The 26,117-nt window shown below is 37.8% G+C and overlaps 1 protein-coding gene across 1 annotated transcript in view; it reads left to right on the top strand.

Annotated features, from left to right (window-relative positions):
• The window catches only part of FRK (fyn related Src family tyrosine kinase), a 60,162-nt gene that overhangs the window by 17,097 nt on the left and 16,948 nt on the right, over positions 1-26,117 (top strand). Inside the window, exons 2-4 of the mRNA XM_026726587.2 lie at positions 13,232-13,353; positions 16,513-16,676; positions 23,809-23,977. Of these exons, the coding sequence (XP_026582372.2) occupies positions 13,232-13,353; positions 16,513-16,676; positions 23,809-23,977 (455 nt within the window). The remainder of the gene's footprint in view (positions 1-13,231; positions 13,354-16,512; positions 16,677-23,808; positions 23,978-26,117) is intronic.

Raw genomic sequence — 26,117 nt, forward strand, 5'->3', positions numbered from 1 at the left:
TAGAGAAGGCTGTAAAGCACTATGAAGCAGTATTTTAGTCTAAGTGCTACTGCTCTTTGACTACCTTTTCCAAGGTCTTAATCAGGGATGCAATTCAACCAGTATAACAACTGATTCGGTGAGTGTGCTCCTACAACTCTTAGGAGATATCAATGTAACTAAACTGCAACATCTTGGAGAACAATGCTGATTCTTAATTTAGGCCTAGCCTATGACTGAGTCAATAAACCCTGATTCTGTAAACTGTGGTTAATACTGTTTGAATATAAAGAATAAAGTTTGTATAGCACTGTCAGGCTGCTATTCTATTCACTAGGGCACTTGTGTGTGGAACACTGAGGTGCTCCAGGGTTGAAAGGATTAGTCAATGACATCACTGTTGCCTGGGAGATGCTGAGTTGGGGGCTTTTTTCATGTCCCCAGCAGGAACCGGAGTGAAGGATGGGAGGTCACACACACACACACACACACACACACGCATGGCAGCACATGGGTCTTGAATGTGGGTTTGCTAATCTCAAACCCAGCATAATCTCTAATCTCTAACCACATGAGCCACTGTGCTTCCTGTTCATTAGGAAAATAACATGGGATAACAGGACAAAGAATCTATTAGATTTTTTTTTTTGCAACTTCTGTGTGACCTGCATAATTGTGTGTTTTTTCCAAGAAGACCCAGTGCAGTCAATACTTTTGCTCTGAGATGAAACCATCTCATTTAGATCTTGAATTGACTTTCTATCCAATCTGTTTTTACTGGTGTTTTTAGAGAGAAATTAAACTTTTAGTATAGCGAATGGGAGATGAAAATAATAGAGACGTTGGTTTTCTTTTTGCTTCTTTTTTGGAATTGCTCAGTGTTACTCTTCCCACTCTCTTCCTTTTGTTTTCTGTCTTCACCCACTTTGTGATAAAAATAGTTCTCTTGGGCGGGTGGTAATGATTAATTTTCTCTAGATCCCTTGCTTGAGAAGCACAGAATTATTTTTTTGCAATTCTTATTTGGCTGCTTCAACTGAATGAGTCATGATCTTGTAATTCTGTGGTTCACAATTTTATCTAGCTAGCTAGTGCACTTGATATGAAAAAAGGTGAAGTCATGACTTACCTATGTCTGAATACTTGAAGTGTTTTTTAATATCAAAATTTCTGCTTTGAGCGTGCTTTTAAATCAGAGGTCTCCAAACTTGGTAACTTTAAGCTTCATAGCTACCTGGAGAATCCTGGGAGTTGAAGTCTACAAGTCTTAAAGTTGCCAAGTTTGGGGACCCCTGATTTAAATAATCAAAACGATCCATTTGGCAGTTTTAAAGTTTCTTCCTTTAATAGCTCTTTATGCTTTTCCTGGAAAAGGCTTAGTTAATTTCTTTGAAAGATCAGCTGTTTTCCACTCTGACCTCCTCTTAGCCAGTTCTTAAACTTTGAGTCTTCAGCATACATTTTGAAACACATTTCTCTGGACTTCTCTGGGTCCTTTCTTGTTATCAGCTACAGGCTATGAAAGAACAAGGTCCACAAATCAAAGAGTGTAAATTAGCTGCAAGTTAGTCATTAATAAATTAAGATACTGCCAAAGCATACAGATAAGAATAATGGCGTAAACTATGGGAAAAGGGATAAAATTTTTATGAGTGCATTATTATTAGTTATCATATTGCTCCATACAACCATTCACATTATCATCATTTATTATAAAAAGCTCTTGAGAATGAGGAACAGTCCAATCTAGGAAATACAGGAGAAATGGTTGGGATCACAATTCGGGGGAAAAAAATGATCTTCCCTTTGAACCTGAACCCAGCCTTTTCATTTGTTTGCTGAAGTGTATGCTGGTGATAGCCATATAGACTGTAGGATCACTGTTATTTACATTACCTTGTTCAACAACTGGTTCACTCAAAATCAGGGTTAGGATTCTACCGGCTTGGACTGGTTCTACAGAGCCAGTTGTTATGATTCTGCGCAGTTCGGAGAACTGGCAAATCATGCCCCTGGCTGGCCCCGCCCCTCTCTGCCTGCCCCTCTCCTCCCCGCCCAGTCAGTCCTTATCGTGCATGCACAACATGCACGACATCGCTGACTGTCTTCTTCCCCACCTAGTCACTTCTTAAGGTATTTCTTTTTTCCCCTCCTGATGATTAGCTGTTCTTATGATCAGCTGTGCCAGGATTCTCCTTGCTTACTTACTGCTTTTCTCAGGAGGCTTCCCTGAGGCCCAGGAAGGCAAAAAATGGAGGGGGGGCACAGCTCTCCCCACCCCCTGCATTTTTTTTTCCTTCCTGGGAGCCAGGGAAGCTTCCTGGAAGCAAAAACGCCCCCCCCAGGAGGCTTCCCTGAGGCTCAGGAAGCCCCCAAACAAAGCGTGTGGGGGTTGCTGTGTGTGCCCCTCCATGCTCCACTGTTTTCCTTCCTGAGCCCCAGGGAAGCCTTCTGGGAGCAAAATTGCCCTCCTTGGAAGCTTCCCTGAGGGAAAATGGGGGGAGGGTGTTCTGCCAAAAAGAAAATAAAAGAAAAAAAGCCATGCCCACCTAGTCACATGACCATGCCCACCTAGCCACGCCTACCTAGCCACACCCACAGAACCAGTTGTTACAAAATTTGAATACCACCCCTGCTCAAAATGCAACATTATCCAGAAATCAGAAATGCATAAAACCAGAGGCAGGGGACGACGCTTAGCTCACATATTAGTCAATTTATGCAGATGATCTTTTGTCTCAAATCTTTATCAAATTTCAGATGCTCAGTCAATATTTTGGGGGCATGGGCATATAATAAGTGAAATTTAGGTGTTAGATATTACCAGCAAACTTAGATTCAATAAGTACAGATTAAACATCACAATATTAGCCAAAATCCATTGCCAATAAAAATCTAAATGTGCACTGGCAGTTGGGATTGTACAATTTCCCATATGCCCAGTAACATTATTCGTCACTTCTATACAAAGTCAATACACCCTGTGATCCCAGCATGAATCCACCTAAAAAGATATGTGTTATGCTCTTGGTTTTGTGTTAGCTATTTACATTCTTCTGACTCATATCTTTTGTGATTCTTTCAGCTGAATATCTATATTGCAGTAGCTCATATATACAGTATAGTTTTCTTCCAAACGATTAAGAAATGCTGGTTGAAATAGACCAGATGTTGCTATCTGATAAAAATAAGAATGAAAATGATGCCTACAGTTTTGATGATGTCCACAGAAGAAGGTAGGGAAAGCATGCACAACATGGGATACCTCTAACAGTTATGTTCCTTGATGCCTATCTTGCTCCTTCTTCTAGCTAATTTTTAAATATATATTGTGTTTTTTAAAAAGGAAACTTATCATGATACAAAGCAAAGACTCACCATTCAGCCTAATCTATATTTTCAGCAATGTCTCTGGGACCACCTCACAGATTCAAGAGGCATCCTTAGAAAATAAAACTTTGGATAGCTGTGGCTAGTGTTTTGTTTGTTGATATTTTGTAATCGGCTGTATTCATCTTAGCATGTTCTGAACTCTCATAACAATCTGCATCCATAGAACTTTTTGAATGCAGGTTTGTCTGCTCCTTTACATGTTGCAGAACATGTAGAAGGCATGGCTATTTCCAGGAGGCACAATCCCAATGGAATGCATTATTATCAGGTCACAATTGGGTGAGTCAAAATAAGCAGCTTAGAAATAGATCAAGGATGCAATTTGAAGGTCAAGGGCAAATGGCAGAGAGGAATGAAGCCCAGGATAGAAGTCCAAGCTATTGTACTAATTTGGAACAGGAAGATCAGCAGCTGTATCACCTGAATGCAGGTGCAGGATTTCAGCTGGAAAGCTTCAGTGTCCAGATACCATGCAAGTACCAAAACAAACTCAGTTCTCAAGGGAAGCCCATTGTGATATTGCTTGCAGCTCAGAGTCAATTGGACTAAGACCAGTGACTATAAAAACTGAATGAATGAAGGAACAAACAAATGATGCAAGGAACCAGTAGCCTATCTGGAAACTTCAGCCATTCAAAGTGCAAATTGTAATTCCAGAAAAGGATCCTGCAGTGCCAAGCCTGTAACTATGGAGACATTTGTCTCCCTTGACAAATATGAGATGAGCTAGACACATGAATGAGGATATAATTGGTCCATGTTCTTTCCACATTCAGCATCATTTAATTTAGCATTTTTGTTCATCACAATGGGATGGTTAAGCAAAATTGTATTGAAGTTTTGGACTCTTGTCTCTCCATCCATGTGTCCATCATTTGGTGAGAAAGGAGAAACAAGCAAAAGAAAGATAGAGATTAAAAATGTAGGCGAGATTCATTTTGGGACTATGGAGGAAAAAGATCAGAAAAAGATATCAATGGATCAGTGACCTAGAATACTGCTGATTGCTCCATTCCAAATCTCCCCCTTCTCCTTCCTTCATTGTCATGTGATCCTGCATGAAACTGTTCTTAAGGAAGTGAAGAAACACTGCATACTTTCCTTACTTGTTCTATGTACAGCCAGACCTCACTTCATGATGGTAACTGGTCTAGCAACTCCATTGCTAAGCAACATAATTGTAAATCATGAAGTCATGCATTGACTTAAGGCAGTTATGGTACTCCCACTTGCCATTGTCACAGTTAGAGAATATATACCACTAACACATGATTGCTATTTGTGATCTTCTGCTGTCTTCTTCATTGACTTTGCTTCTCAGAAGTAGCAGTGAAGATTGCAAATGGTGATTGTGTGACTCTAGAATGCTCCAACCATTGCAATTGTGAGCTTGCTGCCAAACACCTGAATCATGATTGTGTGATTGTAGATATTGTGATAGCCACAACTACAAGGCTCCGTCATAAGACCCACTCATTCAGCACCATTTTAACTCTGAACAGTCATTGAACGAGTAGTCATTCAGCAATGACTGTTTTATCAATAACAAACACTGGCCTGTTTGACACATAGCAATTTTTGCCAGGCAGAGTCATGGCAAACTGCCAGTACAAAAGCAATGTCATGCCACTGTGATGCAACCCCTGCCTTTTTTGTTGTGTATCATTACACACCCCAACTGGACTGAGATTACAGTATCATATAGTTTTAATCATTTAAACAAAGCAGCTGGAGCTGCAGATACCCATTTTCCTGTGCCTGTTTGTCAATTTCCAGATGCCAAAAAAACCTCATCTCATTTCACTTGGCCTCACTGACTATTTAGGAGGAAAACAGTTGCATTAAATTGGTTAAATATTTATCTGAAAGAAGCACAAAAGATGAGTCAGAAGAATGGATTCAGCTAAAAATAAATAAATAAAAGAGCGTAGCATTAAAAATACAGTTCTTTGGTGGACTCCTATTCAAAGATTTATTGAGGGAAATATGTGGTGTTTATACATTAACAGAGCTGATGAAAAGAGGAAAAAAAAGAATACAATTACAACCTGTTCTTTCATAACCTGGAAATATTTACACTGAGCATTATTTCAGTCTGTAACTGGCTGGAGGAAGAGAGAGTTCTGCTGAGTTCTGAGATAAGGTCTCCCTCTTTCTGAATTTTGTAAGTTTGGTTACTATATAATAGCTTTTGAATTGGTCTTAAAGATTTTAAAAGAACCCCTTTTTCATTACTTTTATGAATAATGAAAAGAAAATAATCTTACTATATTCAGCTAGTTTGGTGGCAGATTCTTTGAAACAGTCTTGCTCAACTATAAATGAAATATATAGTTTGGTTCTGATTTTCTTTCCATACCCTGCTGTTACCTTTAAAGTCAGCTCAATGTTCAGTATAAATGTAGATGTCCCCTCAATCTTCTACCATTCGTTTTGCCATTCATTTTATCAGAATGCAACTATTTAGACTCTTCTATCAATAGAAGAGAATACTTGTAGCTCAGGGTTGAACTGTGAAGTCCTTTTTGCCTTCCGAGCTTGGTTGTTTGCTTGCAGATGTTTCAGTTACCCAACTTCTCTCTTTTGATCCTAAATCAAGCCAAATCAAATAAGTATTATGATGGATTGTGACAGTCTAGAACACTGGGCCATATCTAACAAAATGAAATTCAATGTAGAGAAAAGTAAAGTCCTACACTTAGGCAAGAAAAACCAAAAGTACACATATAGACTGGGTGAAACGAGGCTCAATAGCAGTAACTGTGAGAGGGATCTTGGAGTCTTAGTGGACAACCTGCTAAATTTGAGCCAGCAGTGTGCAGTAGCAGCCAAAAAAGCTAATGCAATCCTAAATTGTATTAACAGAGGGATACAATCAAGATCAAGGGAGGTACTAATACCACTCTATAAAGCCTTAGTGTAAGACCACACCTAGAGTACTGCATCCAGTTTTGTTCACCACATTACAAAAAAAATGTTGAGACTCCAGAAAAAGTACGGAGAAGAGCAACCAGGATGATTAGGGGACTGGAGACTAAAACATATGAAGAATGGTTTCAGGAACTGGGCTTGGCTAGTCTAGTAAAGAGAAGGACCAGGGGAGACATGATAGCAGTCTTCCAATATTTGAGGGGCTGCCACAGAGAAGAAGGGGTCAAGCTATTTTCTAAAGCCCGTGTAGGCCAGACAAGGAATAATGGATGGAAACTGAACAAGGAGAGATTTAACCTGGAAATAAGGAGAAACTTTCTGACAGTGAGAACGATCAACCAACGGAACACCTTGCCTTCAGAAGTTGTGGGAGCACCATCACTTGAAACTTTCAAGAAGAGATTGGACTGCCATTTGCCAGAAATGGTGTAGGGTCTCCTGCTTGGGCAGGGGGCTGGACAAGATGACCTACAAGGTTCCTTCCAACTCTGATTATCTGTTATCATAGACTAGCATAATCTATCTATAGTATTATTCCATTTACTGTGTAGAATGAGGCTGGCCTGTGATGAGAACACAAGAGTCACACTGCAAGTCAAGTTCCATTTAGAGTTCAGCCTTTTGTTTCTCACAGTGGCCTGCCAGATGTTTCTGAGATCCTTCCATGCAGGACATCCTTCTGTAGTTTTCCTGAAACTGGCCTTTAGAGAGAAGATTCTTCCAACCAGAAGACCACACACTCTAATTGTTCTCGATAGACCTATTCCCCTTGAATATATCAAGTCTGCTACTACAACTGTCCAGGTTTGTGGCTGTCACGAGAATGAATCAACAGGCTAGCTATGTGTTGTCTGAAGAAGGTCTTCTCTTTTCAGTCAGCTTCACTGGATGACTTCAAGTCTTACTGTTTTGAGAGAAGGAGAAAAGTATTTCCCTGACCATGTTGTATACCTCAATTGTGTCCCTCCAAGTTTTATTTTTTTTAAAGCCTAAACATGCCTTTCTCTGTCAAGATTATGATACATCTTCCCTTTTCTAAATGTCAGCTTTATAATATTATAAATAAAACAAAAAGGTGTGTTGCAGTTTGTTCACCACAAAGTGTATCTTTAAATCATAAGATGACAGGAAGTTAGAAACCACTTACTGTACTAAGGATGAAACCAGTAATCTTCTATTTTCATTTAATCTTTTAGTATTTCCTCATTCCTCACCTCACCCCATCAACAGTACTCACTCAACTGCTTGATTAAAGAAACAAATCATTGTTATTGCAAGGGTTTATCATTGTTATTGCAAGGGCTTCACCTTGGAATCAGATTTGTGTTCATGTTTCTGTTATAATCTAAATTTGTTGATGCCCCTTTGGCTTTTTCATAGGTTACTCTCAGGAAGGTTTGATTCATAGAATTAACATTTTGACCTCATTATTCCTATCTGTGAAACATGGATTACCTCATGACTTGGATTGCAGACATATTTAGTACAGTCCACCTAGCACTATATAGAGTTTTATTGATTAACTATTTTATTAATTTGATCAGATTTGTAGCCCATTCTCCTCTTCAGAGGACCCTCAAGGGAGTTAACCAGAAAAACATAAACATAAACAATTACATTGCAATGTAATAAAACAACAATGGAGGACAGCAACCTTTAAGCATTTAAGATGAGTATAAAGAAAGAAGACAGAAAAAGTCACTTGCAATTCCCAGCGTTTCAACCTTGTCAATCTAACATTGCAAATTCCATCTGAAAATAAATCTACCCAATAAATGTGAATTTATTTATGTACAAGTTATGTGCTGGAAGGAAATCATACTCCCCAAACATTAATCCTATGAATTCCTAACTGATTAAAACAAGTTGCCTGTACGAACCCAATTTATAAAGTGAACTGATTCCCATCCCCATATACCAACCATACCCAATGAACAAAAGCATGAAAATATATTACACAAATATGTTCCTTTCTCTTCTTCAGGCACAAATAGTGAACAAGAAGAAGAAATCAAGAAGAAGGAATTAGAATTTTTGTGGTGAGGGAAAGGAGTAGCTGCTGCACAGTAAAGAGAGGAAAGAGAGAAATTAATAGGTTAACAGATTTACAAAGTTGGAAGGGACTTCATAGGTCATCTAATCTAACCCCACCACCCAAGCAGGAGACCCTACACCATTTTTGACAGAGGGCAGTCCAGCCTCTTCTTGAAAGCTTCCAGTGAAAGTTTCCATAACTTTTGAAGGCAAGCTGTTCCATTGGCTGATTGCTCCCACTGTCATAAAATTTCTTTTTATTTCAAGGTTGAATCTCTCCTTGTTCAGTTTCCATCCATTATTTCTTGTCTGGCATTCAGGTGCTTTGGAAAATAGATTGACCCCCCCTCCTCTCTGTGGCAGTCCCTCAGATATTGAAACACTGCTATCATGTCTCCCCTGGTCCTTCTCTTCACTAGACTAGCCATGCCCAGTTCCAGCAACGTTCTTTATATGTTTTAGCCTCCAGTCTCCTAATCATCCTGGTTTTACAGAATGGTTTGAAATTCAGAAGGTAAACATCTGCTAAGGCTGAGCTTGTCCTCAAAGGGATCCATGCTTATCAGCAATGAAGTCTACAGCTGTTGAGGTAATTCCCCGTTAGGCAAATGAGTGCACACAGGGAGACGTAGTGAGAGTGGTGAGGAATAACACACAACCAGCACACAGCTACACTGTATAGTAAAATGTAGGTTTTTACTTCCAGTAAACAGTTAAGGAAAGTCCAACAAGCAGTCCAAGTCATACATGGTTATAGCAGTCAGTTTTCAGTCCAGGGATAATCCAATAACAAAGTCCAGTATCAAAAAAGTTCAGTAATAGACTCACATCAATCCAAGAATAATGACGATCAGCAACAGCCAATAGGGAAATGCAGGAATGGCAACACTCTCTAGAACTAACAACCCAGGTTTCTGGCTCCATCTTATGGCCATTTGAGGAACCACACCCAATTACAATTTTAGCATTCCCTTAAAGAGACAGTATTAAAATATCTATCCTGGTTTATATATTTCCAACCCAACTGTTAGGTGACTTATATTCCTAGCAACAGCCATTGGAACCTCCTGCCTAGCTGTTCATTTTCAATAGCCTTCTATTCTTCTCAATGAATGCAACTGACCTGCCCAGTGTCGATTCAGAGTTGATTATTTAGGCAAAACATAGATTATTTTCAGAAAGCATGGTACTAATTCCCTTAAATCATAAGAACCTAGCTTATGAGAAAAGTCTGGACTTTTTCACTAAAAGGACAAAGAAAGCATAGTTTGAAAGTGTGATCATAACAAATGGACTTGAGAAAGTCCGACTATATATAAAGAGATTCTCTTGCTCATTTTAACATCCAGGCTGGTTCATATCAAGATAGGTAGTCCCTCAGACACTAGACCACAAGCTATTTAGTTTGGTAAGAGTAAAAATCAGCACTCCCTCTTGAAAAAAAAAGTCTAGAAAACAATTGACAACCAGGGCAACTCTTTCATCAATAGAATAAAATCTTTGTATTGTTCACCATTTGGCATTGTCAGTTGGTGTTACATGAGCAAACAGTTCTGAACATTCCTTAAGAACACACTACACAGCAACCAAATCAGATGGAACTACAATTCCAGTTTGTCAATTTTCCTTTTACCAATAACACCTCTGTCTTGTCTTGATTTAATTTGAACCTGTTCACTCCTGTCCACTACTTTTTTGTTGGTTTTACACAAGTCAATAGTTCTGAACATTCCTTAAGAATACACTATATGGTAACCAAGCCAGATGGTTGTTTATGTGTTAGATTTATATTCTGCCTTTCTTTTGTTCAGGGCCTCAAGAAATATACAAAACATTCCCAACTTCTATTTACCCCTGCATTTGTATGTCCATGAGGTTGGTTTAGCTAAGAGAGACTGACTAGCCCAAAGTCATCCTGTGAGCATCTCTAGGGGAGGACTGGAACCTGGAACTCTCCCCACCCCCGAAAATACCTGAATTCCTACACACTCAAGTTTCAGTCAAAATAATCAGCTGCTCTTTTTCTAAAGTTAGTTTCAAAGCAGAACAATAGTACCTACTCTAAGGTTCTCAATGACTCCTCCCATTCTAAAGGCAGCCAACTTACAACAGTAGAAGAAATTCAATGTCATATCATAGAATACTTCTATTATGTCTTGAGGCTAAATGCCTTCTTTGTCAGGCATACATAGCAGTGGTGGCTAACCTTTTGGGGCTTCCTTGCTAAAAATTGCACGCGTGCTCACATGCCAGCACCCAGAAGGCAATGCATGCACCCCCTATACCCCCTGCACGTGTGTGTGTGAGCCCCCCATGTGCACGGAGCATCTCTGCGCATGTACACAAGATCCCCCGCACGTGCCCTGTGCAACTCTGTGCATGCGCACGCATCTCCTGTGCACCTCCACCCCCCCATGCATGCCAGATACCCAACAATCAGCTGTCAGGCAGGTGGTGCACGCACATGCGCAGTGGGGCTCTTCCAGGTGACCTTTCACTCCATGTGCCACTTCTGGCACTTGTGCCATAGTTTGCCATTATGGATATAGAGACTCAATGTACAGGAACTCAAAGTCCTGCAAAATATGCATATTTTGTCTACATTGGAGCAGGAGAGACACAGTTGTATGATGGAACATCAAAAATGTGTGCGTGAATGTGTGTGTTGAAAGAGAAGCATATACAACACACACAATTCTATAATTATGTGCATAAGGAAACAATGTAAAACTAGATTAGCTCCCACTAGTATGTTTTAATCTTTTAAAAAGCTAATCATCCTTTTTTTTCCTCTAGGCTGGGTGGCCAATTACTTTTTTGATAGGTCTTCCTTCTCACAAGGTTAGTACATTGGGATCTCAAGATAGGCAGGACTAAAATAAATGGGAAAAATCCAGAAACGTATATGGACACTTGTTTTCTGCCCCCCCATGCCTTCCTCCCTCTCTTTCCCATCTACTCCTCCCCCTCTCCCTTCCCCTCCCCCCTCCCCCTTCTCTCAATCCCCCTCCTTCTGATTCCTTATTAAGTGAAAAGAGGACTTAAATTCTTATTTTTTTCTGATAACTTATGGAAAGTGATCATTAAACCAGAACCATACGATAAGGAAAGCCAATTTAAAATGTATTAAAATTAATGTTCCATGAAAAATTCCAATGAAAAATTCAGTCTTTTGAGATCATTATTAAAACACACAGAAAGTGTCTAAAAGAATTAAAAACTTCCCCAAGCAATAGCCCTACAAAAAATAGAAAAGATCAGCACAAAAAGAGTTTATTTTTAAGGAGGTCAAAAGAGAAGGAAAGTTGTAGCACAGGACAAAATAATTATTCAAGATACTTCAAAAATAAAATTGCTTGTCTCTCCATCTTGAGATGCCAGAAACTAAAATCCAACAACAGAGACTATTGTTAAGAGTCTAATTATTTTTTGAGAAGCAATATCTCACATGCAGACCTCATTATTCCTAATAACTTGCCAAAATATTTTGGTAATCTGTTCAGTTGCTACTTGTGAATTGGTTCAGTTTCTCTCAAAATTGACACCATCTTCGTTAACAGCTGGAACAATAAATCATAATTCCTTTATCCTCTGTCCTCCCTTCATTGCCCCATCTTACCCATCATTCTATTCCAATAAGCAAAAGCCATAAATCGGTCCATCATTTTTTCCCTTCTGGTCAACTCCCCTCCCTCCAATTTCTTTAATTTTCATTGGTGTTTTTCCTATTCATTGGAGCTTTAAAACTTCAGCTTTAGACTGATGCTATTTCATTGGATTGTTATTTAGCATAGCAAAGGAAATTGTACTTTACAAAATTACAAAGTTTAGATACTGTTGGAAATCCCAATGTTCTTTTGTGAATAAAGGCTATCATAAATGTTAAATTTTAGCATAGCTCGGTGAGAAAACTCATTTAAAAAAAACTTGTGCAAAACTAAGTATATTTACTCTAAAACAATTTAAAATCTTTTTGTAATCCTTTCTACTAATTTCTTTTAATTAAAAGTAATTCTGTTTAGGCATACATTGTTCTATAACCAGGCTAGGATAACGCAGAGTTAAGTTGTTTTCTTTTCCACCTTTAATTCCTTATTTTAATTTAAAGCGTTGTGTTATCTTTCAACAAAATAACTAGCTTTCGTGATCTCTTGAAGCTACAGAGGGATTGATCATTTTATCAGCTTTATTGCAGTGATTTACTTTCCAAGAGAATTTTCACTAACCTACTTATAGTTCAGTCAGCATCCATAAACTGGGAAAACAGCAGAACAACATGGATTATTAAAGCAAGAGCTCAGTACGCCTTTTTTATAATATCCTGACCCTAGAAAAAGTTTTAAAAATGTCCAGAATACTGTGAAAGGAAAGGTTTTTTTTTTTTTTTTGAGGCGTGAATAAGATATCTGGCATTGCTTTTTGAAATTAGATCAAGAAGCTTGTATGACATTAGGGCATGAGTGTCTACTTCTAGGCTCTTTTACTCATTAGTTAATTTGTATTTTGGAGGAAGAGTAATTGTTATATAGCTGATGTGACACTGATGCACACCGAATAAGACAGTGTTCCACAGTGTTTCTCAACTTTGGCAACATTTAAGATATGGGTCTTGAACAAGTTGAGGCTGGCTGAGGAATTGAAATCCACTTATCTTAAACTTCCCGAGGCTGAGAAAAACTGGGATCAGATGTGTTTATAAAATACTGCTGCATATTCATTTGTGCTGTTCCCAGCCTGTATGAGGAAGGACCTCCTGTCTGTATCATTACTGTTAAGATGATTCTTAATAGATAAATAATTTGTTCAGATCTGGTCCTTTGCTTTAACATATGATTATTCTTGTAAATCTAGTTCTAACTACTAATTTAGCTGTACCCACTTCTTTCTCTTTTAGGTGGTTTTTTGGGGCTATTAAACGAGCAGATGCCGAGAAACAGCTCCTTTATCATGAGAATGAGACAGGAGCCTTTCTAATCCGAGAGAGTGAAAGTCAAAAGGGTGAATTTTCCCTTTCAGGTACCCTCCACTTTTTCTGTCCTAGAAATGTTGTTAAATTAAATTAAATTAAATTTTTCTTAGTTTGGTTTAAATAAACTGGCAGCTGTTGTTGGTGATCATACACATTTTTTATCTGGTGAGTGGGTCATTCTTTAGAAGCAAACATACATACAGATTTGAATGCCTATGAATGAATGCTTTTGAGAAGCATTTAAAGATTGTTATTCGGTGGCACAATGGTTAGAATGCAGTACTGCAGGCTACTTCTGCTGCTGCTGACTGCCTACAATTTGGCAGTTCAAATCTCACCAGGTTCAAGGTTGACTCGGCCTTTCATCCTTCTGAGGTCAGTAAAATGAGGAGCCAGATTGTTGGGGGCAATAGGCTGACTCTATAGACTGCTTAGAGAGGGCTGTAAAACACTGTAAAGCAGTATATAAGTCTAAATGCTATTGCTATTCCTTAGGTTTTTAGCAGAGGGTGCTTTTAGCAGAACTGCTTTTGGGTTCTTTTAAAGAAAAAAAAGTTACCTCATAAGCTTTGTGATCCTTCCTTGAATCATTTGGGACAGGGAAGCTAAATTACAGAAAATTTTGTTTATCCCAACCTTAACCCAAAATATTTTCTCAAAATATATCCCAACCCTTTGCTTTCCTTTCTACAAGGATTTTTGTCCCCCAAATCCAGACAATCATTATATGGCAGCAGAGGGTTAAGATTTGCTGACATCTAGTGGTTATCCATAAGATTACAGCCCAGGTATTGTAGCCCTGCTTTCTTTATGAAAATATTTCCATTCCAGCACCCTTGCAAATGAAGCTTTATAAATTGATTCATCTCAGGAACCTTTTAATCTACATGTAATTGTTGCTGAAGGTTAGATTGTTTTTTTAATCTATGAAAAAGGCAATGGTAAACTATTTCCATACAGCAGAAACAGCAAAACAGAAAGAAAACAACAGTTGTGTCCACATTTATTCACTGGGAATCAGTCTTGACTCAAGACTTTAATAAATAATCAGTCCAATAAAAATGTAAAAAAAAACAGAAATATTTTTTTATTGGCAAATTTGATGCTTTTCTCTAATATCACCCTCGCCATAAAATAGTAACAACAGTTGCTTTGAAATTACTCTGAATAAAATCAATATGTTTAAAATATTTATAGTTTCTTTCCAAGCCTATAGAGTATAGGGAATATGGATAATACATCGTGAGTTTTTGTTAGTTTATTGCCTATATTTTCTGACAGAATGCAGGTCACTTATGTTGGCTTGCAAGACAGCCTATGTATGGATTAGAGATCCTAGTTGGGCTTGGTGTGGCTAAAATGACAAACAACAGAAGTAACAAGTTTAAGAAAAAAAACAGAAGATAGGAAGAAGTGTATGGAAACAAGGATGGTTTGCAAGGTTAGGAAGATCTTTGGTGAGAATACCTTCAAGTCATTGTTGACTCTTGGAGACTTCCTGGACAATTCTTGGCAGATTTCTTTAGCTAGGTGTTTTGAAAATGGTTATCCCTTAACCGCTTCCTAGGGTTGAGAAAGAATGACTGGCCTACACCCAATTGTTTTCATGGGATTAGAATTTACAGATTCTTTGTTTCTAGCCTAATGCCTTAACTGGCTCCTTAACCAACACCTTAAATGGCTCTTTGGAGAGAAATAATATACAATAAACACTCAGCTTAAGTGTATTTTCTTTTGTTTTCTGACGTCATCTCTTTAATTTCTTTGGCTTACTATTTCTTATCCTTTTTCTGTGCTTTGTATAATATTGCTTATCCTGATTCTAGCAGCATGAAGTGTATGTAAGTGTGATATGCAATAAAAGACGCTATAATTCAATGCTTTTCACTAACCCTATTTTATTGATGTAGAATGTGCATTTGAAAACTGGAAGTAAACTTTAAAAGTACAACAATAGGTTTTCATGACATGCACCCTCTTGTGGCAGATGATGGAAGTTGCATGTTCAAGGCATATTTTCCCTTGTTTTCAGTTTCAGTTTTCAGATAACTTTATTAGATTTTTGAAACTAAAGACAAAATCAAACACAAATTAATAAGATGGAAAAGAGAAAAAAAGTAAAGAATTAAAGAGAAAGCAAAGCCAAAGGTGCAGAATGAAAAGATGAAGAAATACAAAGAAATTACTCCTGACTTTCTTTTAAAACATATATATTTATAATTAGAAACAAGAGTAGATAATCAAGGCTTTCCTGATAAAATAATCAGTTTAAAGAAAGCAGGGTTAAGAATTCAATTAATATAGAATTATTGTGAAACCCTGCATATATTAAAGATATAAGTTATGCATCCAATCTGAGTTAAAAACAGGGATGCTGTTCTCCACATCAGTCAGTGAAAATTGTAAGGATAATGTGTAGCAATTGATACATTTATATTTATATCTGTGATTAATATCCTGTATGAATAAAATTATTTATACACAGTGACATACTATTGATCTTTTTCTCTGCACCATGATGCCACATTTGGCTTCTTTCTTTTCAATTTTTTGTGGAACAAGGCAGTTATGCAGTGAGTGATAACTTTATTTTGGTTAATGACCAACCTGAAACAAGGTATATAGGAAAACCCTTAGAAGAGCTTAACCCATGCTAAGTAGACCAAATCAGCTTTGTGCTCTAGAGAGAAGAGCAGTGCCATTTTAACCCTTTCTCTAACTTTTGGGCGGACTTTTAAAAACATAAACACATTTGTACTTATTTACTTTATTTAGTTATATTTATTACCTGTATACCTGGCCTTTTTATCTGGCTACTTAGATTTAGAGCATTAGAGCTATTAAAATCCAATTACCCTGTTTTCACTGGCAGAGGGTTGCAATAGGCTGTTGCACCCAAAAATGGAGCTTGGGAGCCCATTTTCGCTCTGAGAGCCCTTGGGCCGCCACAGGTGCCCCCGACACAAGTGATGTCAAGCTGACCATGCCCACTCTGGCCATGCCCACCCCGGTCCCCCGAGGTCAAACATAACCCTGATGCGGCTTTCAATGAAATCGAGTTAGACACCCCTGATGTAGAAGCTCACTTGAAGGACTCAGTTTTTATAAGCCATTGTGGAGGAGGACTACACAACAGCCTTCTCTGATTTCTTTGTAGGCATTGGAAAAACAAGGGATGGCATTTTTGTATCCTTTTATTTTCTTAGTTCGGGATGGAGCAACTGTGAAGCACTACCGAATCAAACGAATGGACAACGGTGATTTTTTTATGACACGGAGGGCAACATTTCACACTTTGAATGCTTTTGTCATGCACTACAGTAAATCCAGTGACGGGCTGTGTGTAAGGCTTGGCAGGCCTTGCATAAAGGTACAGTAAGTCAGAATGTTTCTCATCTCCCCCTAAAAATACAGAGATTAGTATTTGATCATTGAGTTAATACAGGTATGATTCCCCTACATGCTGTGATCATTACTCTAAGAAATGCACTTCATTGTATCATTCCATTCCTTAGGCATTTCATCATCATATCATTTCAGGCAAATAAATGTGCAATTGAGGTGGAAAAGACGCATGTCACTGTGTGATTTATGAAGTCACAGTATAAACTTATATTGAGATGAAATCTCTAAGCTCATAACTCTTTCTGTCTCCAAGTGGTGCCTGAAAACAGAAACCACAGATCCGATCAGGGTTGTAGAGACAGTACTTAAATATATTTTAAAGCTTGCTGGCTTTCTTCTGTCTCCATCTAGGGATATTTTAATCTCTGAGATACTAAAAGAAACACTTGAACAAAATCATCTATTAGTTGAATATCTGAAGCTTTTCCTACATTATAGATAATTTCAAATGCAGTTGCATCAGGATGTGAATGCGTTCACATTTATTTTTTTGATTCACTGAATCAAAAGAGTTGTTTCGAAGTGTAGACAGCACGAAGATTAACTCCTTGCATTTTTCAGGCTGCACAATGAATAAGCAAATTGTTTTTTTACAACCTATTTCTTCATCCACTTTTGATATTTATTTTGATGAAAACAAATCTGCCCTTTTATATACATCTCTCCTAAGACACACATTAAACAAAACATAAGGTTCTATAGTTCTCAGAGTTTAACAGTTGGATGTAAATATAAATTAAATTCATTCACATTAAAATATAAATCTGTCCAAGTTGAGGGGTGCTGTATTAAAAAACACCCAGTCCTCATGCAGTGCAGGATATGCAAATCCTAAGAGCAGGAAGAAGTGGAAAAAGAAGGCGTAAGAACGAGACACCAAACGAGAGCAAATAAGCTTCAACAAGAAACAACTACAGAGTAAGATGGTGGAAGAAATCAAATTGATTTCCATTAACATCAACGGTTTAAATTCACAAATTAAGAGGAAAAAAACGATAACCAATATTTCCAGATGATTCTTGCAATGCCTCCTCCTTTTTGTTATTTATCAGATTAATTAAATAAATCATGTTTTGACTTACCTATAATTATCCAGAGAACTTAAGTTATTAATTCATGTTTACTGGACATCTTCCTAAAACCCTCCAGAGATGGAAAACCCATTATTTTTATTAGCAGACTATTCCACTGTTGTACAGATTCATAATCAGTAAGTTCCTCCTTATGTATAAATAAGGAAGAAATCTAGGTATCTAAAATGTTTGCCTATTGCTTCAAGTCCTAGTTTCTCTGGCAATGGAAAATAGTTTTTCACAATCTTCCCAGTAAGACCCTTTTTATACAACCAAACACTTATATTATTCTTCCCTTTCTCCAGGTTTTTTTAGCTCCTCAGCCAATCTGTCCTTATAGGGTAAGACTTTAAGTTTCTGTATCACTTTAGTTGTCCGCACCTTCTCACTGTCAATACTCTTATGGAAATGTGGCACTCAGAATCTCATACTGTAGTCTAATAATCTTACTAAGGGAGAATTTCATGTGTCTTTGACACAGTATTTCTTCTTGAAGCATCCCATAACTTTGTTGTAGAACTATCTCACACTGTTGACAGCTTGTAGTTAGTGACCACAACCATGTCTGCTCTGATATAGCCATGAATTCCTCATCTTGTAGGTATGCTCCATTATTATTTTTTCCGCTGAATATAATACCTTGTCTATCTCTCAGTTGAAGGTCATCTACCATTTTATGAATAAAACAGCCTATGATAAAGTTAAGGTGAAGCCACAAGGTACATATAGTAGCCTGTGTGTAGCCTGAAAAAATAAAGGACAAAAAGGAACTGTTGGAAATGCCATAATGTAGGTATCAAGCAAACTTATTTGACAGGGATATTTCACAGAGGTGATATAGCACTGCTTGCTTTATTGAGTAGACCCACATGAAAGGTAACAAGGCTAAAAAGTGAAAGAGGGATTCCTTCAATGGAATGGGAAAACTCACCATGGCCAACTTGCCATGGGAGAAACTTGCCGCAGAACAATTTAACAATTCAATTTAATTTTTAAAAATAAATGAAAAAATATTTTAATTTTTGTCATTCACATTTCATTCTGTCCCTCCTTTTGCATCCTTTCTTTCATGATACTATTCCACCATTTCTTGGATATTAATGCAATTCTGGTCCCGCAGTGAGTTGGCCTTGGCAAGTTTAGTATTAGTATTTTTAGTATTTATTTGATTTGTCAATCGCTTACAAGATACAGGTATAAAAATAAATATAGTTTTGAATACATGAGATGGATACTTATAAGAAAAATAAAAAACAATAGGACAGGGACGGTAGGCACGATTGGTACGCTTATGCATGCCCCTACAGGCCTCTTAGGAAGGGGGTGAGATCAATAGTAGACAGTCTAAAGTTAAAGTTTTTGGGGTTTGGGGAAGAAACCACAGAGTCAGGTAGAGTATTCCAGACATTGACCACTCTGTTGCTAAAGTCGTATTTTCTGCAGTCAAGTTTGGTGCGGTTAACCTTGAGTTTGTATCTCTTGTGTGATCTTGTATTGTTATGATTGAAGCTGAAGTATTCATTTGCAGGTAGGACATTGCAATGTATGATTTTATATATTATATTTAGATTGGACTGGAGGTGGTGTAGTTCTAGGTTTTCTAGGTCTAGAGTTTCAAGTCTGGTGGATAAGATATTCTGCAATGAGTAGAGGAGTGGACAACTCTTCTTAGTATGAAGAGAGTTGGTCCAAAAACACTGTCTTGGGGGACACCACTGTTGACAGGTACAGAATTTGATAGGACGCTCCCAATTTTGACCATTTGTTGTCTGTTTGACAGTAATGCTTCTATCCAGTTATGTAGGTGTCCAGAGATACCATGCAATTTTAGTTTTAGTAGTAGTTTGTTGTGTACCACTGAATCAAAGGCTTTACAGAAGTCTATGTAGATTGCGTCTATTGCTTTGCCCTGATTGAGTTGTGTAGTCCATATGTTTTTGCAGTGTAAGACTTGCAGATTACAGGATAGTTTTTATTTGAAACCAAAATATTTATTAGAGAGTAGGTTGTTTGTCTCTAAGTGGAGGATAATGGATTGATTAATAATTGATTCCATAACTTTACAGGTGATGCAGCATAAGGAGATTGGTCTGTAATTTTCAACTAGGCTGGGGTCTGCCTTTTTGAAGATGGGGATGACCGTGGCTAGTTTTGGCAAGGAACTGGAGCGGAAAGATTTTTCAAAGATTATGCCTCAAGGTTCGGCTATGGCAGTGGATAGCTTTTTAAAGAAGTAGGCACATATTCCATCTGGCCCAATAGATAGGGATAGTTTTAGATTGTGCAGTGCTTTTTCAACAATGTCTTCTGTAAAATCAGTATGTATTAGATCATTGTAGTTTTCTGTGGTTGACTAGGAAGTACTGGGCTTGATCCATTGCTGTTTACAAATACTGAGCCAAAGAATGTGTTAAAGAGGTTTGCTTTGGTAGTGTCGTTGTTGCAGTCTTTGCCATTAGGTCCTTTCAGGGGGGGGATGGACCTTGAGTCTTTTAATTTGTTATTTACAAAATTGTAGAAAGCACAGGTGGAATTTGTGTGCTGAAAGTTTTCCTCTTGTTTGATGTGATAATTAGTGCATTCAAGTTTTTATCTGGTGGCATAGATTATTGTATCAGCTTTTGAAGTTGGCAACGTGACCAGATTTGTTTTTTCGCCAAAGTGATCTCTTTTTGGATTGAAGCTTCCTTATTGTTATGGGTAATCTGTTTTCCTGGTTTTGGGAGTTGTTATTGGTACATATAGTTTGATGGCTCCTTTGATTTCTAGTAAGAATATGTTGTAATGGTCTTCAACAGTATTGCATCCAGTGAATAGAAATTGCCAATCAAGGGAAGAGAGATCATTGATTATAAGATCATAGTTGCCTTTATTGAAGTTATAATTGGAGATTTTGTCATTGTGATGATTTTTGTGCAGACATATGTTGAGACAAAAGTCAATCATATTGCGGTCACTGTTGGAAAAGGGTTCTTTAATTTGTATTCTGTAAATTGAATTCAAACTGTTGCAGAATATGAGATCGAGGCAGTTGTTAAGCTTAGTATTGTTGGTTACTAGTTGTTCCAGTCCCAGATTTGTTACAGGATTGTAGAAGGTTGCATGTATGGGTTCAGTTGTACATTCGTTTAGGGTCCAGTTAATATGAGGTAGTTTGAAGTCACCAAGAAAGATAAAAGTGTGTGGGCAGGATGCTGCCCATGTTAGTAGTGCATTTAGCTTGTTTACATGTTTGATGTCATGGAAGTTGGCCATGGTGAGCTTGCCATGGTGAGTTGGTTGGCTGTGAGGAATTGTCATAGACCCTTCTTCAGACAGCCTGGCCTCAAAAGGTAACATAATGCCTTTTAGGGATGTGAAGTTTAACACCAGTGTTCTGAATTGATTTAAGAGATGGATTAGTGGAAGTGTCACACTGTAATTGCATTGAATGGGCTCTGGCTACAGAATAAGTGAAGATTCTAAACCATTTTCAGTGCATAAAGGGCTTTGCCACAAGCATGTTGCAATAAGCACAATGCAATAAGCAAAGCAGGCAAGGATCAAAGTGGAAGTAATTACCAGAGGATTACTTATGTCTCAGGAATAACATGATCAGCATTACTCATAAGTGATGAAAAGTGACTGAACAGCAGAGCTCCTTGCACCTCTAGTGAATGATAAATCCAAGAACATCTCCATGCAATGCAGATGGTGATTGAAAAAAAGGGCAATCAGTTTGATGGTGCCAAGCTCTGTTCTTGATTGGACGGACAATTATTGACATCCAATTTTAGTATGGTAGGACTGATTCGATTTCAATTGCCTTATTTTAGTTAGATTTTAAAAAATGTTGGACTTTGCTCCTCACATACATCTAAACATGGCACAAACATGCTCTAAAGATATCCTTTCCCCCCCTGCTGTGTTTTTATGGTATTAGCTTCATCCCAGGTATATAAAACTGGTTAGGCTTTATTATTATTACTCTGGAGAAAAGTTGAATTTCTGTCATTGATAGGAAACAGAAGTGAGAGATGGGGTAGGCCATGGCACAGGACGTTTTGTGCTGGTACCTCGACTTACGACCGCAATAGAGCCCAAAATTTATGATGCTAAATGAAAAATTTGTTAAGTGAATTTTGCCCTATTTTGCAACTTCTCTTGCTACATTTGTTAACTGAAGTTGTTAAATTAGTAACACCGTTGTTAAGTGAATCTGGCTTCCCCATTGACTTTGCTTGTCAGAAGATTACAAAATGTGATCATTGATTCTGGGACACTGCAACTGTCATAAATACGAACCAGTTGTCAAGTATCCAAATGTAAATCACATGACCAATGGGATGCGGCAATGGTCATAAGTGTGAAAAATGGCTGTAAGTCACCTTTTCAGTGCCATTCTAACTTTGAACAGTCACTGAATGAACTGCTGTAAGTTGAGGACTACCTGTATAGCATTCTATTGACTCAAGAATGGATGGATAGTGCTATAACTCTGCAGTGGGAAAATGCCCTAGAGATTGCTGTTGTCTACCTATTGGTAATAGCTTAATGCATATTCAGAGATAAACTCTTCCAGTGTTTATCTGGAAGTAATTCTTCGTATCTTCTTAGCAACCTTTTATTCATACCAAAGAGTTCTAGTTTCTCCAAACATTCCCCATAAAACTTGTTTTTCATAATGCTGGCCACCTTTGTTGCCATCTCTGAATCTGATATCTTTGTCTTCATTCTTTCTGCAATTGCAAAAAAGTACTACTAATATTCTGTGCATGTGTCTAATAAAATTGTAGCACAAAAAGGTTATGTGTGGAGGCATAGGTAAGTACCTTTTATATATTAAAAAAAACAGTCTGGAAAGTTGTTTTCATTGCTTGTACAACTTTTAATTAGTCTTCAGAAAGGAGGAAAATCAGTTGAGAAATATCAGGGTTTTATCAAGTGATTAATTGTTTGATTGATTATCTGCCATCAAGTCGTTTTCGAGTCCTAGCAACCACATAGATAGATTTTCTACATGATTTATTAAGTAGAAATAATTAATTCAGACTTCATACTCTGTGGATTGGAGATAGGTCTGATTTCTTTTTTCTGGAGATCATTGGTTTCTACACTAACTATCGATTATCTTGACCAAGTTCTTCTCTTATTTCAAAGGAAATAGCAATTGCACTATTCTCACATATACTTTCAGGCTTATTATGAAAAATATTCAAACTGTGCAGGAATTTTTCTGCATCTCCACACCAGTGTCAAAGGAAGGAAGCCCTGAGAGGACTCCAGAAGCTCAGAAATGAATGATGAAATGATGGCTTCAATGTTGTTATGGCAACTGAAGAACCCAATGTCATCTTCTGCCATAAACAATGAATACTCATCTCTCACCTGCTACCATATTATGAAGGATGTCAATTGGATGAATTTAAATCACCCAGTCAAGTCATCATCCTGTTCCCTTTACTAAATTTTATAGACGATTCAGACATGATCCTCTAGCTGGAACTATCTCAGTTTTCCCACCATTTCCATTTGTTTCTTTCTAGATAGGAAAACAATTTTGCTATGGAAATAAATATGGAACATCTCACCAGTAAAACTGGGGTGGAGGGAAAGGAGGATGTTAGGAGCCATCTGTCTGGAAGCACCTCAACACACATAGCTCATCCTAGATATTTTAGAATTTGAAGACATTAAAATAATGTTTTCTGGCTTTGAAATGAAACACATTTAAAATAAAAAAAGCATAAAATGAGAGTGTGACAATAAGAACCTAGCATTCCCTGCTGGAAGTTAGTGCTCAAAGCAACTGTTTCATGCTGCTTTAGTAAAATGAGACTTTCAGCAAGGCAACATGCTGTCTTTCCAGTAGGAAGTCATTGTAAGAATAGACATCTTTTTGTTAAAAGCGTGGCTTTATTTGTTGTCCAAAGCTTTTTGTTTAGAGGACTGATTATTAATGAAAACCTGCAAAGTTTGCCCTTTTGACATTCTTAGGCAAAGCAAAAAATGGATCTTTATATATGCTGTTTTATTTCTATCCAGACAGAAGTCCCAGCTCCATATGATTTATCATATCAAACTGTAGATCATTGGGAGATTGACCGAAATTCTCTACAACTTTTAAACAGATTGGGTTCCGGGCAATTTGGTGAGGTCTGGGAAGGATTATGGAATAACAGAACACCAGTGGCAGTTAAAACATTAAAACCAGGTATGTTGAACCCTTCTGTAATTTTCTTAGACAATGTTGTGGTTTGCTGGCAGCAGGTGCGGACAGCTGAGGTCTCTAACAGTGAGGACTCAGATGAGGAGCCTGCATGTGATGCAGGGATGGGGCCAGGACTGTTGGAGAGTGCTGCCTTTGGAGCAGACTGTGGAGTCTGGAAGCAGTGATGAAGAGGACCTGAGGGAGCCTGTTCCCAGTGTACATGTGCATAGAGCTGCTAGAAGGCGAGAGCAGCTGAAGCAGCATGGGTGACTTGGGAGTAAGGCTGGAAGGTGATGGCCCCTCTCATAAGGGATAAAAGCCAGCCTTCGGGTTGGCTTCTTTGCAGGAAGCTAAAGAAGTTCTTTCTACTCAGAGTTCTCGTTGAAGCCCTTGTTTTTTTGAAACTTCTGGCTTTGGATATTTATCTGCAATTAGTCTTTTATTCTTTGCAGCCTTTTGCAACCTTGAAAGGGCTTTGCTCTTATCTGGGACAATTAGGTTTGCATGACTCTTGGCTGTGAATGCACAGAATTCACAGCACTGCATTAAAAAGGTTTGCTTTTATACATAATTTGTGTTTCTTTGATTTGAACAAGGCTTGGGTCAGAGCAGACAGTCACACAATTCTGATGTTGTCAACATCATAAGCATTTCTGCAACGAAACCCTTTAAACATCCAATTCAGTTTTAGTGTTGATGCTGCAAAGATAATTTTGCAATTTTAATTGTTGACCTATAGGTTGATCATTTTTTTCCCAATGATGAAGACTCAGACAGCATCCCAGCTGTACAGCTCCTTCCTCTCCCTGGTGAAATCAAAATGTTCTGGTGCTTTAGCACCATTCCAACAGGTTTTTGAACTAGAGAAGAAGTGCATATTGTGTTTTCTTTCTTCTTCTGCACAAACAACGTCAAGGCAAAGTTGGATGCTAATTTTTGTGCTACCCCATTAAGTGGTTGAAGAAAGCTCTGGTAGAAGCTCTGGTAGCTCTGATAACTGTGAGGATAGCAGGGCTGAAGCGAGCATGGCACACTTTCAAGTTTTAGAAGGTAAAAATTGATAACTGTGAAAGTTCCCTTAGGCTACTTTATATTTGCAAGTGGGTTTTCACTAAATTAATGTGTTCACTTCTCTAAAAATAAAAATAAACAGCAATAATTTAAAATTAAAGTTGGTATTATCTGGGGATGTTTTAATTATTCAGATTAAAGAAATATTGACTTTTCAAGGCTGTGAAGAGCTAGTTTTTTTCCCCACAGACATTGGGGTGAGAATACCAGCATGGGAGAACTGGCATAGATCTCTAATGGTTTCATGTTTCTAGTGAACTTTGATGCATTTTTAATTTTTAGTTTTTGCTTTTAATGAAATTCTCTTTATTTTATTTACTATCTAGAGTTCCTTGGATAAATAGCTGGCCATATAAATTAGATGAATGAATGAATAAATAAAACTTAGCTGTATTATGCAGCTGTTTTGTAGTACTGGCTGTTATAAGTATTCTCTTGTGCAGTTCACTTCATTTCCTTATCAAGGAGAAATGTGTAATATAAATGTTGCCAAGCAAAATTTTCAGTTTCTCTTAAGGTAGCAAGACATTTTATATTATACCCCTTTTTCCTAATAATCAGGATTCAGACCAAGGCATTTGACAGCATTGGACATAAAGCATAAAGCAGAAAAGTATACAGTTCTCTCCCCACACCCTTCAAGGCTCCCAAAGCTTTGACTTCTGAGGTATAAAAGTAAACAAAAATCAATTCCTTACAAGTAAGAAAATATAATATTAATATGCACTAATTACTAAACATAGGTTGCTTTGTTATGAACTTCTGACTCAGCAGCCTGAAATGACTGTGTGCAATTCACACATATGACTTACCATCATCAATCAAGGGCCAGGCCTGAGGTGCATGAGGAAGACTGATACCACTGAGGAGGGGCACATCCAGTGGTGGGATGCTGCCAGTTCGGACTGGTTCATGTGAACTGGTAGTTCCCCCTGCCCCGCCTTATCCTGTTCCTTATTTCCTGCTTTGTAGCTCATCTGAATTGCGTGGCACAGCTGATTCCCTCCCTCGCTGTTCTATGGTACTTACTGTTAAGTATTGCCTAATATGGTCACAGGAGTGGAGTCTGCTT

This window comes from Pseudonaja textilis, chromosome 1 (genome assembly GCF_049901715.1).
Source record: "Pseudonaja textilis isolate UNSWEBS1 chromosome 1, rPseTex1.2, whole genome shotgun sequence".
Taxonomy (NCBI): Eukaryota; Metazoa; Chordata; class Lepidosauria; order Squamata; family Elapidae; genus Pseudonaja; species Pseudonaja textilis.